Here is a 12861-nt window from a genome sequence, read left to right as displayed (position 1 = left end):
GCCACCTCCCTGGGCCTCAGTTTCCCTCACCTGAAAAACAAGGCAAATTGTTCTATCAGACCTCTAAGATGACTTCCTGCTCTAGATTGTGAACCTATGAACACTCCCAAGCCAGTAGCAGCTAACTTGATCTAATTAAGTCTTTCTGGTAAGTGTTCTCAGGAATGCAAAAAGAGAGGGTGGGGCGGAGTTTCTGGATGCTTGCTTCCACTGATTAATCAGCTGGAGCCAGCCCAACTCTTGAGAAAATCCCGCCAAGGACCACCTCCTGAAAATGGAAAAAATGAGGTTTAGTTACGGATCAGTCCTTTTTCAGCATCCCCCAAAGTAAACCCCTTGATTCAGCCCCGCCTCCAACTTCCCTTTTCTTGGGCGGTAAAATACTGGGGATTCTTTATTCGCAAGAAAGGATATTTCCTCTTTATTGGGGAACTATAAAAGGAGTGGAGAAACTAGTGAGGAGTCAGAGGAGCAAGAGTAGCCCATTCTCTAGAGTTCTTCTATCTGGTTTTGTTTTGTTTTGTTTTAAATTTTTTTCACAAGTACTTAACTATTTACAAAAATCCCTAGGTCCATTCCTCCATCTCTCCTCCCCTGACAAGACCATGAAGACTTCCATAGTGATTCTCCTTCACCTCTTACTCATGGTAATCTGTTATCCAACTGCCTATGCAGCAGGTAAGATTGAATTCCTTCTACTCGCCTTCCCTCTCTTCTCCTTTCCTCCCCTCCCTGTGCTGAAGGTATGGGTAGTATGATCTCTGCTTCCTGAGGCAAAGAGCCTAGGGATATAGAGTGGGATAGAGTTGAGTGCAATGGACAAGTGTTAGCGACTGGGGATGGAGAGGGTCAGTAAGAGCCAGGAATAGAAAGGCTAAGTGCCAGGGAGCAGCAGGGTTAGGCCACAACATGCACTGCTGTATCAAAGCATCCCTGTTACACCAATGTAGTGGGGAAAAGTAACAGGATTCAGTGTATGGAGCCCTGGGTTCTGGTTATGGTTCACTATCACCTTGCTTTCTGCCTTGAGTGAATCCCCACCCAACCAGAACTTCAGGTTTCTCATCTGCAAAATGAGAGGGTTGGACTAGATGGTCTCTAATGTCCCTTCCATTCTGATATTCCATGATTCCATAAGAAGTCAACTAGACTCAGGGAGGTAGTGGAAGGAAGAGAAGCAGGCAGACAATAGGGGAACAGAGAAGGAAGAGGGGATGTGGGATGTTACTACTACCACTACCACTACCACTACCACCACCACCACCACTACCACCACCACCACTGCTCCTACTACTACTGCTACTGCTACTGTTACTTCTACTACTGATCAAGAAAGCTATTTACATGTGCCTTAAGATTTGTGAGGCACTTTCGAGGCATTATCTTATTCAATCATCATGACAACCCTCTGAGAAGGGTGCTGTCATTCTCTCCACTAGATCAGCCTCTTCCTGCTGAATTCTGGGTCCAACCAGTTATTTGCTCCAAGCTTTAGTCCATCCAAACCCACGTGTGCCTCTCCATTCTCTTCTGTCACATTCCAGGTCTTGCTGTCATATAACAAGTCAGGGACAATGTTGTCTCTTTTAAAGTTGGGGTTTTGCTTTCCTGAGCAGCTTGGGGTCCTTGGAGAAGGGCTGGAATTCAAGAGTGCCTTAAAGGACCATGTTGTAACATTTTTTTCTTTCTCCATAAGAAAGAAAATAGAAATAGGAGGGTGGAAATTTGTATTTCAAAGAAAAATTATAATATCTGCTTGTAATTGCATTCAATGTGTGTTTGCCCAGTCAGGAGAATTTATGGTAAATTACAGTAAATTTTTTTAAAAAGTCTGGGTCAGTTAACGTGCCCCGTCCTTCTAGCATTAAAAGAGTTTTGCAGTTTCCTGAAGGCATCCAGATGAGGAAACCAAGGCAAACAGAGGTGAAGTGACTTTGCCCACGGTCACATAGTAAATGTCTCAGGAAGAATTTGAACTCAGGTCTTCTTGATGCTAAGCTCACAATCTAGACCTGGAAGCAAATTTAGAGTTCCATTCCCTGCCCCCCAATATTTTACAGATGAAGAAACCAAGACCTGGAGAAGTAAAATGGCTTGGAGATTAGAACCAGGTTCCCTGGCTCTAAACCTAGAACCCTTTCTTTTTATCACACTTGAGATGGGAACAAAATTGTAGGAAGGAAGGAAGGAAGGGAGGGAAAAGGGAAATAAGTATTTATTAGGCACCTACTATGTGCCAGGCACTGTGCTAAGCACTTTACATACATTACCTCATTTGATCCTCCTGACAGCTCTGTGAGGTACGTGCTATTATTATCCCCATTTTACAGTAGAGGAAACTGAGGCAGACCAAAGTTAAATGACCTGGCCAGGGTCACATAGCTATTAAGTGTGTAAGGTCAGATTTGAACTCAGTTCTTCCTGGCTCCAGGTCCAGCGCTCTATCCCCCACCTCATCTACCTAGTTGTAGGGGCTGGGGGTTCGGGCTTAGTTCTGCAGTGTCATATCTCACCCCAACACTGGAGTTCAAGCTTCCCTGGGGAAATAGCAGTATCTGGTTTCATGTTTGTATTTCCAGTTGCCCTTACCCAGTAGGTGCTTAATGAATGCTTTTTGCTGAATTAAATTGAAGTCCTAGCCATGGGTCTGAGCAGCAAAACTCTCCTAAAGCAGACCCACAGAGAGATAGAGGAAACCCTCTCATTCTGTCTTTCAGGAGCTTCGGTCGTTCCCTCGCTTTGTTGTACGAAGTACGCACAGAAAGCATTCCCCGCAAGCATGTTGCTGTCCTACCAAGTGACCAACCGGAGTGCCTGCTCCATGCCTGGAGTGGTGTGAGTGTTTGGGTCCTGGGCCTAGGAATCATTCTTACCTCCTGCTCTTTACTCTCCTGGACCCTCTAACCAATCAATTCATTGCCTAGTATTGATTCTCCCTCCCCAACATCTCTGCCACCCATCCTGTTCTCAACACTCATATGATCATTGTGTCAGTTCAGGCCTTCAAAAGCCCCTCCAAAAAGACCCCCCCCCCAAGGATGTCTCCAAGCTCCCCTCTTCGATCCATCTTCCACTCAGCTACCAAATTTATTCAGTCCTAGTGGCCCTCCAGAGGTCGCATCCATATAGCATGCTATATCCCCCTTCTGTGTCTACCATGCCTAGAATGCTCCTCCCATACCCAAATCATTTGGTATCTATCCCCATATTTACTTATCTCAAAATGTGTTCTATTTCCCCACTGGAATGGTAACTCTTTGAGGGCAGGAACTGTTTCACTCATTTAATAACAGTAACAGCTAGCTATTATACAGCACCTACTCTGGGCCAGGCACTGTGCCCAGAGCTTTGCAAATATATGTATCATTCGAGATGATGGGCAGGAGGGAGGTGCTATTATCCCCATTTGACAGTTGAAGAAACTGAGGCAAAAGAGGTTTAAGTGACTTACCCAAGGTCGTTTGTTATTGCTATTGCCTAACACAGGGGCTGCATATTTAGTAAATGGTGATCGCTTGATTGGGTCTCTTGACTGGGGGTGGCTGTCGTATGGTGGCTTCTTCTGCCCCAGAGTTGGTTATGCGGCCCTGGGAGGTTAGACCACAGAGCCAAGGGCCCCTACATGACCTACATGACTGTCACTCCTCACACTCAGTGAAAAAGAATTGGTTGTAGATTCCTAAATCCGGAAGGAAGCTTAGAGGAAATCTATTTAAACCCCTTCCTTCTACAGAGAAAATTGATCCTAGAGAGGGCAAGGGACTTGCTTCAAGTCCCCCAGCTAGTGAATGATGAACAAAACTAGGAAATCTGTGTTGCAAAGGACAGAATGCTGGACTTAAGTCAGAAAGGCCTGGATTTGAATTCTACCGCAGCTACTTACTAGCCATGTGATCCTGGGCAAGTCACCTAATTCTCTATGCCAGCTTCTCTTATCTGTAAAATGGACCCAATGAACTTGAGAGGTTCTAGCAGACCTTGGATCCTGAACTTCTTTTCCATCGGCTTTCTCTGAGTTTTCATAGCCATCTTCTTGTTTAAAAAGTCTTCATGGACAATGGTTGTATGATATGTTTTTTACTACACCATTTCCTCTGGATCACTCCAGATTTCATTTTGCGTGTTGTTTTTATGGTACAATTCATTTCCATCGTGATACCTGAAGCAGCCAGCTATTGCTAGAAAAACCCTGCCCCCAGCCCCTAATTGCAAACCCCAGTCTGCATAAGAAAAAAAAAACAGACTGAGTTCCTGCCCTTTGGCGAGTGTCCTGGGCCCCTAAGACTTTTCCAAGGAATGTAAGCTAATTACCAGGAAAAGCCTAACGATCATCCTTTGTCTAACTGAGTGGGCTCAGAGATGTCTCTATCTTATGTCAACACACTTAGAGCATCCCTTGGTCTGTCCATGGCCATTAAGGATGAAAGCCTCGGCCCTAGACGTTACCTTGAATTATATGGCTTCTGCCTTATCTTGAGCCTTCCTTGTTGTGGGAGTTATGGCAAGATGGACACAGGGATCCTGGGTTGTAATTTCAGTTGACACTTTGTCAGCTATCTGATATGTTGTATTTACAATCTATTTAGGAGGTTCCTCTTATTGTGTCATGGTCATAAAAAGTGAAATAACACAGGCTTGCTGAGTCTGCAAAATGACATTTCAAGAGATAATTAAGCACTGAATCCTGTATTCTCTATATAAACTACCCTCTCGCTTCAAACGTTGCCATGATTTGGGAAGCCCCAATGGCTGCCGGCTAATAAATTCTCCACTTAAAACTTATACTCTGTGGCCTATCTCACTCGCTTCTGGTATAACACCATCACATTCTAAGTTTTCTACTATAATCTGGGTTAAATGTGGTGCTCAGGGGCAGTCTCCTTGAGATTGTGGAGGCTATGAGGTTATTCCCCTGCCTTCTTTACCCTTTCTTGTCTTTGCATCCCCCACCCTCATCTCTTCCTCCCTCCCTCCCCCCTTCCCTTCCTTCAGGTGCTGAATGCTTCCCTCTATCAAAGGTTAGGATTTGGAGCTCATCATAATTATCTGAATCATATTGATAATAGTTTTGGCTTTCATTTTGGACCATTTCTTGATCAAGTCCCCTTTCTCTATATTTATCACATATTTCCCAAGAGATTCATCTTTTTTAATGTGTGATTTTTTTCTTTCTTTCTTCCTTCCTCCCTCCTTCCCTCCCACCTTTCTTCCCTCCCACCTTTCTTTCCTTCCTCCTTTCTTTCTTTCTTTCTTTCTTTCTTTCTTTCTTTCTTTCTTTCTTTCTTTCTTCCTCCCTCCCTTCCTTCCTCCCTTCCTTCCTCCCTCCCTTCCTTTCTTTCTTCCTTCCTTTCTTTCTTTGTTTTTCTTTCTTTTTCTTTCCTTCTTTCTTTCTTTTCTTTCTTCTTTTCTTTCTTTCTTCCTTCCCTCCTTCCCTCCCACCTTTCTTTCCTTCCTTCCTTCCTTCCTTCCTTTCTTTCTTTCTTTCTTTCTTTCTTTCTTTCTTTCTTTCTTTCTTCCTTCCTTCCTTCCTTCCTTTCTTTCTTTCTTCCTTCCCTCCTTCCTCCCTCCTTCCTTCCCACCTTTCCTTCCTTCCTTCTTTCCTTTCTCTCTCTCTCTCTCTCTCTCTCTCTCTCTCTCTCTCTCTCTCTCTCTCTCTCTCCCTTCCTTCCTTCCTTCCTACCTTCCTTCTTTCCCTTTCTTTTCTTTCCTTTAGGCTTTCTCTTTTATGAAATGGGATAATTTGATTTTGAACATCCCCAAGCTCCCTTCTGTCTCTGATCATCTGCTGTTCCTTCCCCTACAGCTTTATCACCAAAAAATTCAAAGAAGTCTGTGCTGACCCAGCAAGACAGTGGGTCAAGGATCGAATGAAGACACTAGATGCTAGGGAGGCCAAGCCTGTCATGGTGGCTGGGCCAAAGGCCTTGAAAAAAACCCTCAGGAAGCAATCTTCTAACAGCACCACCCTGGATCACTAGGATGGGGCAGCATTTACTGGCCAGTTTCCTGAGGGAATAGAATGGGTGGTAGAGAAGGCGGCCTTCCTTCTCTCTCAGCTGGACCATCATCAGAGTGAACGGCTAATACTTTGGACCTCCCAGCTCCCCAGATGCCTGCTGCCCATGTGACCCAGAGCGAGTCCTTTTTGTTCTCCTGGCCAAGTCCCTTACTCCTCCTCTGTAAGATCAATGGAACCACAGACTTCGAGTTAGAAGCACCTGGAAGTCACTGAACTTCCTCCACTTCATTTTGTAGAGAAAGAAACTGAAGCCCAGAAAGGGTCAGCCAAGGTCACAAAATTGTCAGAGCTGGGATTCAGACCAGGGCCTCTGGCTCCAGGGATGGCCTGACTGGCTGAGTTCTGTGATTTCTTCCAGGGCTAATTTCCTATGCTGGTTCCCAAATGAGATGAGATATGTGTGTGTGTGTGTGTGTGTGTGTGTGTGTATACACACACACATATATATATGCAAAACTGCTTTTTCTTCTTTGTAAAGTGTTCCACTGATGTATACTGTTTCTTCCCATCCCAACCCCCAGCTCTGGAGTCAATGACCCCAGTCCTGAGCTGGCAGGGGGAGAGGGAGGAAGGGGAGGGGAGATGAGGATTTCACTGGGAAAGGATGCCTTGGTTACTATTTGCACCATTGGGAGGGTTGGGGTCCTTTCCCCTCTGACACAGAGGCTTATAGAAACGCCCTATAGGCCCCAACTCAAAAACTTTCTAGAGGCATGGACTGTTTCATTTTAGGCACCTGGCACAGCACCTGGCACAGGGTCGTGACAAATATTATTGATTGACTTGTTGGTTGTCTACCATATACAGAGTCAGAGAAAATGTGGCCTAGTGGATACAGGGCCAAGCTTAGAGTCAGGAAGACCTGGGTTCAAGTCCCATCCCTGACACATACTGGTAGGGACCCTGGGTGAGTTGTTCTGCTTCTAAATACCCCCATGCAATTCTCTAAGACAAATGAGTCCCTGCTTGCATCACTGGAGTGAGTTTCCACACTGGATGGTCCCACTCCCAAGATGTCACAAGACTAGATGGAAAAGAAATATGCAGGACACTGGGTTATTGATGTGCCTGGAACAGCAGTCAGATTGTTATCAGAGAGAGAGAGGCTCTACCTACACTCCTGGGCCAGACCCTAAGTGAGCCTTACCTGGGGCAGTTCCATTTAGCTGCTACATTGAGTTTGGAGTCAGGGGACCTAAACAGTTATCCCCTCGGGGATCATGCTATCATTAGAGTGGCAAGGGGCCCCTCATTTTACAGATGAGGAAGCATGAGAGAGAATACATGACTTCCCTGTGGTCACACAGCTAACAAATGTGAGAGGCAGGATCATAAACCTAGAACAGACCTGGAGGTGGCCTTGTCCAGTGGCCTCACTTGACAGCCGAGGACAATGAAGTCCAGCAAGGTGGGCAGTCAGGACAATTGGAGGGCATGGAGTTACAGCATTGATGGGGGGAGGGGCTAATTTCTGTAAACTTCTAGTATTTTAACTTGTATTCTAGTTAGTTATTTGTGTATTTATCTTATCCCTTTTCCTAGAATGTAAGTCCCTCGAGGTCAAAGCCTCTAGCTCCTTCCGTCTCTGTAGCTACAACTCCAACCCAGTGCTTTGTATTGAATGACTGTTTAATAAATGATTATTGAATGAAATAAACTGAACTTCGGTTGAGATGGGGCTGGGAGAAGGTCCACAGGCATATTTTTACTAGAAGCTTTCTGGTAGGTAATCCCATTTTAGAGAAGAGGGCACTGTTTGTTTCTCGAGAGGATTTGCCAAAAGGCTCTCTTTGCGGTGATGTAGTGCCAGTGGGTAAAAGTGCAGGACTCAGAGTCAGAACACCTGCATTCAAATCATGCCTCAGACACTCCCAAGCTTTGGGATCCTGGGCAAGCCATATAATCTTTCTATGCCTCACTTTCCTCATCTGTAACACGAGGCTAATAATATAACACTTGCCTCACAGAGTGGCTGTGAGGAACTAAGAGGACTATGAGGAGTAAGATGTGGAAAGCAGTCTGCAAACCTTAAGGCACTCTTGAAGTCCTAGCTATTATCATTTGAATAGCTCCCTCCCTCAGAACTTTTCACTGTCCCCAAGAGCCATTTTACACTCACATAGTGCTCAGAGCAGGACATTAAAATGATCTGCTATTGTCTCAGGGAGCTGTTAATTTTGTAAAGTGGTGGCTTCTGGGAGGGTGAAGAGAGGGATTTTGACTCTGGTACAGCTGCCTGTGGGAAGTTGGTTCTGAGGTTCTGGGGCCTGAGGGGCTGCTGCTTTCCCAGCCTGCATGAGGGTGGGGAAACTGAGGTTTAAGGGCCCACCCAAGGACAAATGTACAATGAACAGTGGAGAGGAGGCCGGACTGCAGGTGGCATGCCTTCCTAGTCTGCCTTTATGGACCTGCTTCAAAACGGTTTCAGATCACAGCCTGGAGACATGGCAATCATTCCAGGAGGCAGGTCCCCTCAACCTGATGGGGAGATGAAGACTTTCACTAGAGTGCTCAGCAGAGAGGAGGAGACCATGTGGAAAGAGGAAAGAAGGCAGGGAGGGCCTCATGAAAGGTTAGCAGGGTCTCACTTGGGAGTATCCCTGGAAGACCAGCTCTCTTCCTGCTGGAACATTTCTTCCCCCCTTCTAAAGTTTCACTCAACTTGGAGACCTCAGTCCAGTGGCTTTGCAAGGGAATAAAGTACTTTTGGCATCTCATCAGTGGAGTGTGGGTTTTAAATGGTGTTGCCAACCATGTAGATGGGCTGCATTGAACCATTCATGTTTTTACAAGGCACTTTGGAATGAGGACATCTTGTGCTACAGTAGGCTAGATCTAGGTCTCAGTAAATGGAGTTGGGGTCTATCCGTAAATGGGGTTAAGGTCTCTTCCTTCTCCCTTATCTCTTACAACCAATCAATGGCCAAGTCTCGCCAATTCAATCTCCGTGACTTCTCTCCCACATATTGCTCGCCTCTACGCACACAGTCTTACCACATAGGCCCCCATCACTTCTTCCCTGAGATATTGCAACGGCTTCCTAATTGACCTCCTTGCCTTCAGTGACCTATACGCCCTACTCCACCGTCTGCATAGTCGCCAAAATAACTTTCTGTACGTCTGATCATGTCTTTCCCTGAACACTACCTATTTGCACTTCATGAAGGACCCTTAGAGGCTGCATTTTAGAGAAGCTCAGACAGGTTAAGGCAGGGGTGGCCTCAAGGCCCCATGCGGCCTTCTAGGTCCTTGGGGGCAGCCTTTTGACTGAACCCAAGTTTTATAGAACAAATCTTTTTATTAATGAGATTTGTTATGTGAAGTTTGGATTCAGCCACAGGGCCAAACTTGAGGACCTAGAGGGCCACATGTGGCCTCAAGCCCACAGATTCCCTACCCCTGGCTTAAGGGATTTGCCCAGGCTTCCAGATGGTAAGTGTCAGAATCTAGAACTGGTCTTTGGGACTCTCAGTCTATCATTCTATCCAAAATGTAAAAGACAAACAAACAAAAAATTAAGCCTTATTAAACAATCCAGCAAGGCTGGGGCAGCTGCTTTGAGTAAAAATTGCTGAGGAACCCTGCCCCTCCCGTTTGCTTCCCCAGAAGTTGCAATGACCTTCCAAAAGTTCCTTGGCTTGGGACGAAGCAGATACCATGCGTTCTTGTTGCCCCATTTGCATTCACTCTGGCAGTTTCCCTTCTCCCACCTCTGCTCCCTCCTCTTGACTGGTACAGCCCTTTGACCTGTGGTTTCTCAAACCTGGCAAGGATGAATCCCTCTAGCCTAGGCAGGCAAATAAATCCCCTGACATCTTTCCCAACCACAATATTCTCAGGAAATCTCTTCAGGGACCCCCCTCCCTAATAAAAAGAGAGTCAGCCTCAGCCTTAGGACTATTGTCCAGCTGGGTGGAATTTGAAGGAACGCTGCAGAATCATGAAGGTCTCCAGGATAGTCCTCTGTGTCCTCTTGGTTGGAGTCCTCTGCTCCAAAGTCCAGGCTGCCATACGTAAGGCTGCTCCCCCAGCTGCTCCCTGAAGTACCTTTCTTTTCTCTCAGGGCTGGGTGTTAGGGGAAAGGGGTGAGGAGGATAGGACATTTCCCAAGTCTGTCTTGCTTGCATTTTTAGAAGGCGGTAGCATTGCCGGATACTGTTGTGAAAGATACACTTCCAGACCCATCTCCAGGAGGCTGGTACAGACCTTTGAGCTGAACAAGAGCAGCTGCCCTCTATCTGCTGTAATGTGAGTATGTTTTCAGGTCCAAAGAATGCGGAGAGGGCCTCAGAGATGCCAGAGACAAAGCAACCTTGTGACCAGGCAGGGTGCTTGGCCATTAGCATCGACAGCCTTAGTATGACTGAATGTTTGATGGATGCACTCATTCGTCACTATCCCACCTCCAAAATTTACTAGCTGTGGGACAGTGGGCAAGTCACTTTCCCTCTTTGTTCCTCTGTTATCTGCAAAATGGGGGTAAGAATTCTATGATCCTAAGTCACTAAATCTCCCTGAGCACAGGACTAGTGTATTGATGATGTAACCTGATCTAGCCTCTGTCTTTATGTAGCAGTTCCAAGAAACTACAGCTGCTTCTAGGAGCATTGTATTGTTGGTGTTGTTGTCGTGTTGTTGAGCTGTGTCTAACTCTGTGACCCCATGAACTTATCCAGGGGGTTTTCTTGGCAAAGATACTGGAGTGGTTTGCCATTTTCTTCTCCAGCTCATTTTACAGATGTGGAACCTGAGGCAAACAGGGTTAAGTAACTTACCCAGGGTCACACAGCTAGGAAATGTCTGAGGATGGATTTAAACTCAGGAATTCCTCATTTCAAGCCCAGTGTTCTATCCACTGTACCACCTAGTTTTCCCACAGGAAGATTGTAGAGGTCTAGTTTTTCCTCAGGGTTTAGAGTTAAAGTATATACAACCTGAATGTGTTCTGGGAAAGCTGGGGGTAGGATGGGATGGAGAGGGGGGCTGTTCTATGGCAGGGAAGTAACAGATCATCAATACAGAGCTGGAAGGGATGTTAGAGATCATCTAGTCCAACCCTTTCATTTTACAGAGGGGCCTGGGAGCCCGGGGCCTGGGAAGCATAAGTGATTTAAGAATCATAGCTGTACAAATGAGGTGTGAGAGGAAGAACCAACACAGAGGAATTAGATGGAGAGGAGGGCTGCTAGTTCTGGAAACCTACTTTCATTGGGAATGGGTTCAAGAGGGAACAATACACATATATCTAGAAAAGTATACATCTTTTAAATTCAAAAAGAGATAAAATACTAAGGGGATGGGGGAGGGGAGAGGATGAGGGAGGGATCTCTAGAGAGCAGGATGAAGTAGCTTAAAGGAGGATATCAAAGGATGTTTAGATTAATGGGAATGGGAAAAGGGAGGGAGCAAGAGGAGGAAGTAGAGGTGGGAGAAGGGAAGCTGCCAGAGTAAATTACTTTATTAAGTGACAGGAGGGTAAGGTAGCAGGTAGAAGTAAAACAGAGCAGTCAGGAGGGATAGGAAATGAAAGATATACACAAACATAGGAACAAAGTTCAGGAGTAGAATTTGTTAGGAAAAGTTTGTGTGTTTGTGTATTTTGTGTATGTTGTTTGTCCCTTGTATGTATGTATGTATATATGTCTGTGCCTATATGTATATGTACATATATAAATATATCCACACTTAATTGTAGTGGGGTGGGGGAGGGGAGGAAGGAGGAGAAAAGAACAAAGTAAAAAGTGCGCAGCAGAGAACAAAAGAAAACTTACAAGGAAGCAAAGAAAAGCTGGACAGCTCTCAACACAACCTGTAGTAGTTATTACATAGGCTTTCTTGAAATGGACATTTATTGCTATTACATTTTGGATCATCTCTTATGTTCTGCTGTGCACATGACATGCTTTCTTTTCTGATTTTGTGTTGAAGTTTTAATATTTGTTTGTGATGTACCTTTTTTCTTTTCTTATTGTGCATTTAAGTTTTACTATTTAAGTCTAAAATAAAAAGAGATTTAAAAATCATAGCTCTAGATATGGAAGGGCCCTCGGTGACCATTCAGTCCAACCCTTTTCTTTTACAAGGGAGCACATTGGAGTCCTGGGAGGCTGAGCTGACCAGTGTCACATGGGGAGTAAACATTAGAGGCAAAGTAGCATTTGAGCCCAGGTCCACTGACTCTGGAGCTTGTCCTATCTCTAAGTCCAGGACAGGACACTAAAGGGTTGTTACAAGGAGAACATTTTAGGGGCAGCTAGGTGGCCCAGTAAGTAGAGCACTGGCCTGGGAGTAAGGAGGACCTGAGTTCAAATCTGACCTCAGACACTTGACATACTTACTAGCTGTGTGACCTTGGGCAAGTCACTTAAGCCCAATTGCCCTGCCTTCCCCCCTGCAAAATAAAATAAAAAATAAAATACAAGGAGAACATTTTGTAAATGACAAAGCTAAGGTTGTGTATCACTAGTGTCATGCCCATGATGGGGACATAGTCAAAAGATAAGGGTTGTTTTTGTTCTCTCTCTACAGATTCATCACCAAAAAAGGATACAAAGTCTGCTCTGATCCTGAAGCAAAATGGACTCAGAAATATGTGGCTTCCCTGAAATCCTGGAGGGTCCCTATTTGAACTTGACCTCCTATCCAGGACTGGAAGGGCTCAGCAGCCCTGCCTCCTGCTCACTAACCCAGTAGCCCCAAAGAGGCCAGAGGCCCATTGCCACAGAAAGGTCTTGGTTTCATGATGGAGGCGGTGAGGGGAATGGTCCAGCAGGGTCTTTTACCAAAAAGAGGCTGCCTAGGAAGTCCTCCTTCTTTGATAGGATGTGTAACTAAATGTATTA

The 12861-nt window shown here is 45.4% G+C and overlaps 2 protein-coding genes across 2 annotated transcripts; both read left to right on the top strand.

The window, feature by feature from the left end:
- The first annotated feature begins 270 nt into the window (after positions 1-270).
- On the top strand, positions 271-6448 carry CCL24 (C-C motif chemokine ligand 24). The gene is made up of 3 exons (XM_036767937.1): positions 271-678; positions 2718-2835; positions 5804-6448. The coding sequence occupies exons 1-3, from the start codon at positions 606-608 to the stop codon at positions 5976-5978; spliced, it is 366 nt and encodes a 121-aa protein (XP_036623832.1). The 5' UTR covers positions 271-605; the 3' UTR covers positions 5979-6448.
- Positions 6449-9959: 3511 nt separating this feature from the next.
- Positions 9960-12647, top strand: CCL26 (C-C motif chemokine ligand 26). Its single transcript, XM_036766656.1, has 3 exons — positions 9960-10032; positions 10153-10267; positions 12548-12647. Exons 1-3 carry the CDS (start codon positions 9960-9962, stop codon positions 12645-12647), a joined length of 288 nt encoding a protein of 95 aa, XP_036622551.1.
- Positions 12648-12861: the final 214 nt, after the last annotated feature.

This window comes from Trichosurus vulpecula, chromosome 7, assembly GCF_011100635.1.
Source record: "Trichosurus vulpecula isolate mTriVul1 chromosome 7, mTriVul1.pri, whole genome shotgun sequence".
Lineage (NCBI taxonomy): Eukaryota > Metazoa > Chordata > Mammalia > Diprotodontia > Phalangeridae > Trichosurus > Trichosurus vulpecula.
The sequence above is the reverse complement of the archived record's forward strand: the minus strand, read 5'-3'. Positions and strand labels throughout refer to the sequence as shown.

What these genes read in the sequence shown, in the direction of transcription:
- CCL24 (XM_036767937.1), top strand. Translation starts at nt 606, where the DNA reads ATGAAGACTTCCATAGTGATTCTCCTTCACCTCTTACTCATGGTAATC. An exon ending in TCCAACTGCCTATGCAGCAG is followed by an intron (nt 679 to 2,717) that starts GTAAGATTGAAT and finishes TCTGTCTTTCAG; the next exon opens with GAGCTTCGGTCGTTCCCTCG. An exon ending in TGCTCCATGCCTGGAGTGGT is followed by an intron (nt 2,836 to 5,803) that starts GTGAGTGTTTGG and finishes CTTCCCCTACAG; the next exon opens with CTTTATCACCAAAAAATTCA.
- CCL26 (XM_036766656.1), top strand. Translation starts at nt 9,960, where the DNA reads ATGAAGGTCTCCAGGATAGTCCTCTGTGTCCTCTTGGTTGGAGTCCTC. An exon ending in CAAAGTCCAGGCTGCCATAC is followed by an intron (nt 10,033 to 10,152) that starts GTAAGGCTGCTC and finishes TTGCATTTTTAG; the next exon opens with AAGGCGGTAGCATTGCCGGA. An exon ending in TGCCCTCTATCTGCTGTAAT is followed by an intron (nt 10,268 to 12,547) that starts GTGAGTATGTTT and finishes CTCTCTCTACAG; the next exon opens with ATTCATCACCAAAAAAGGAT.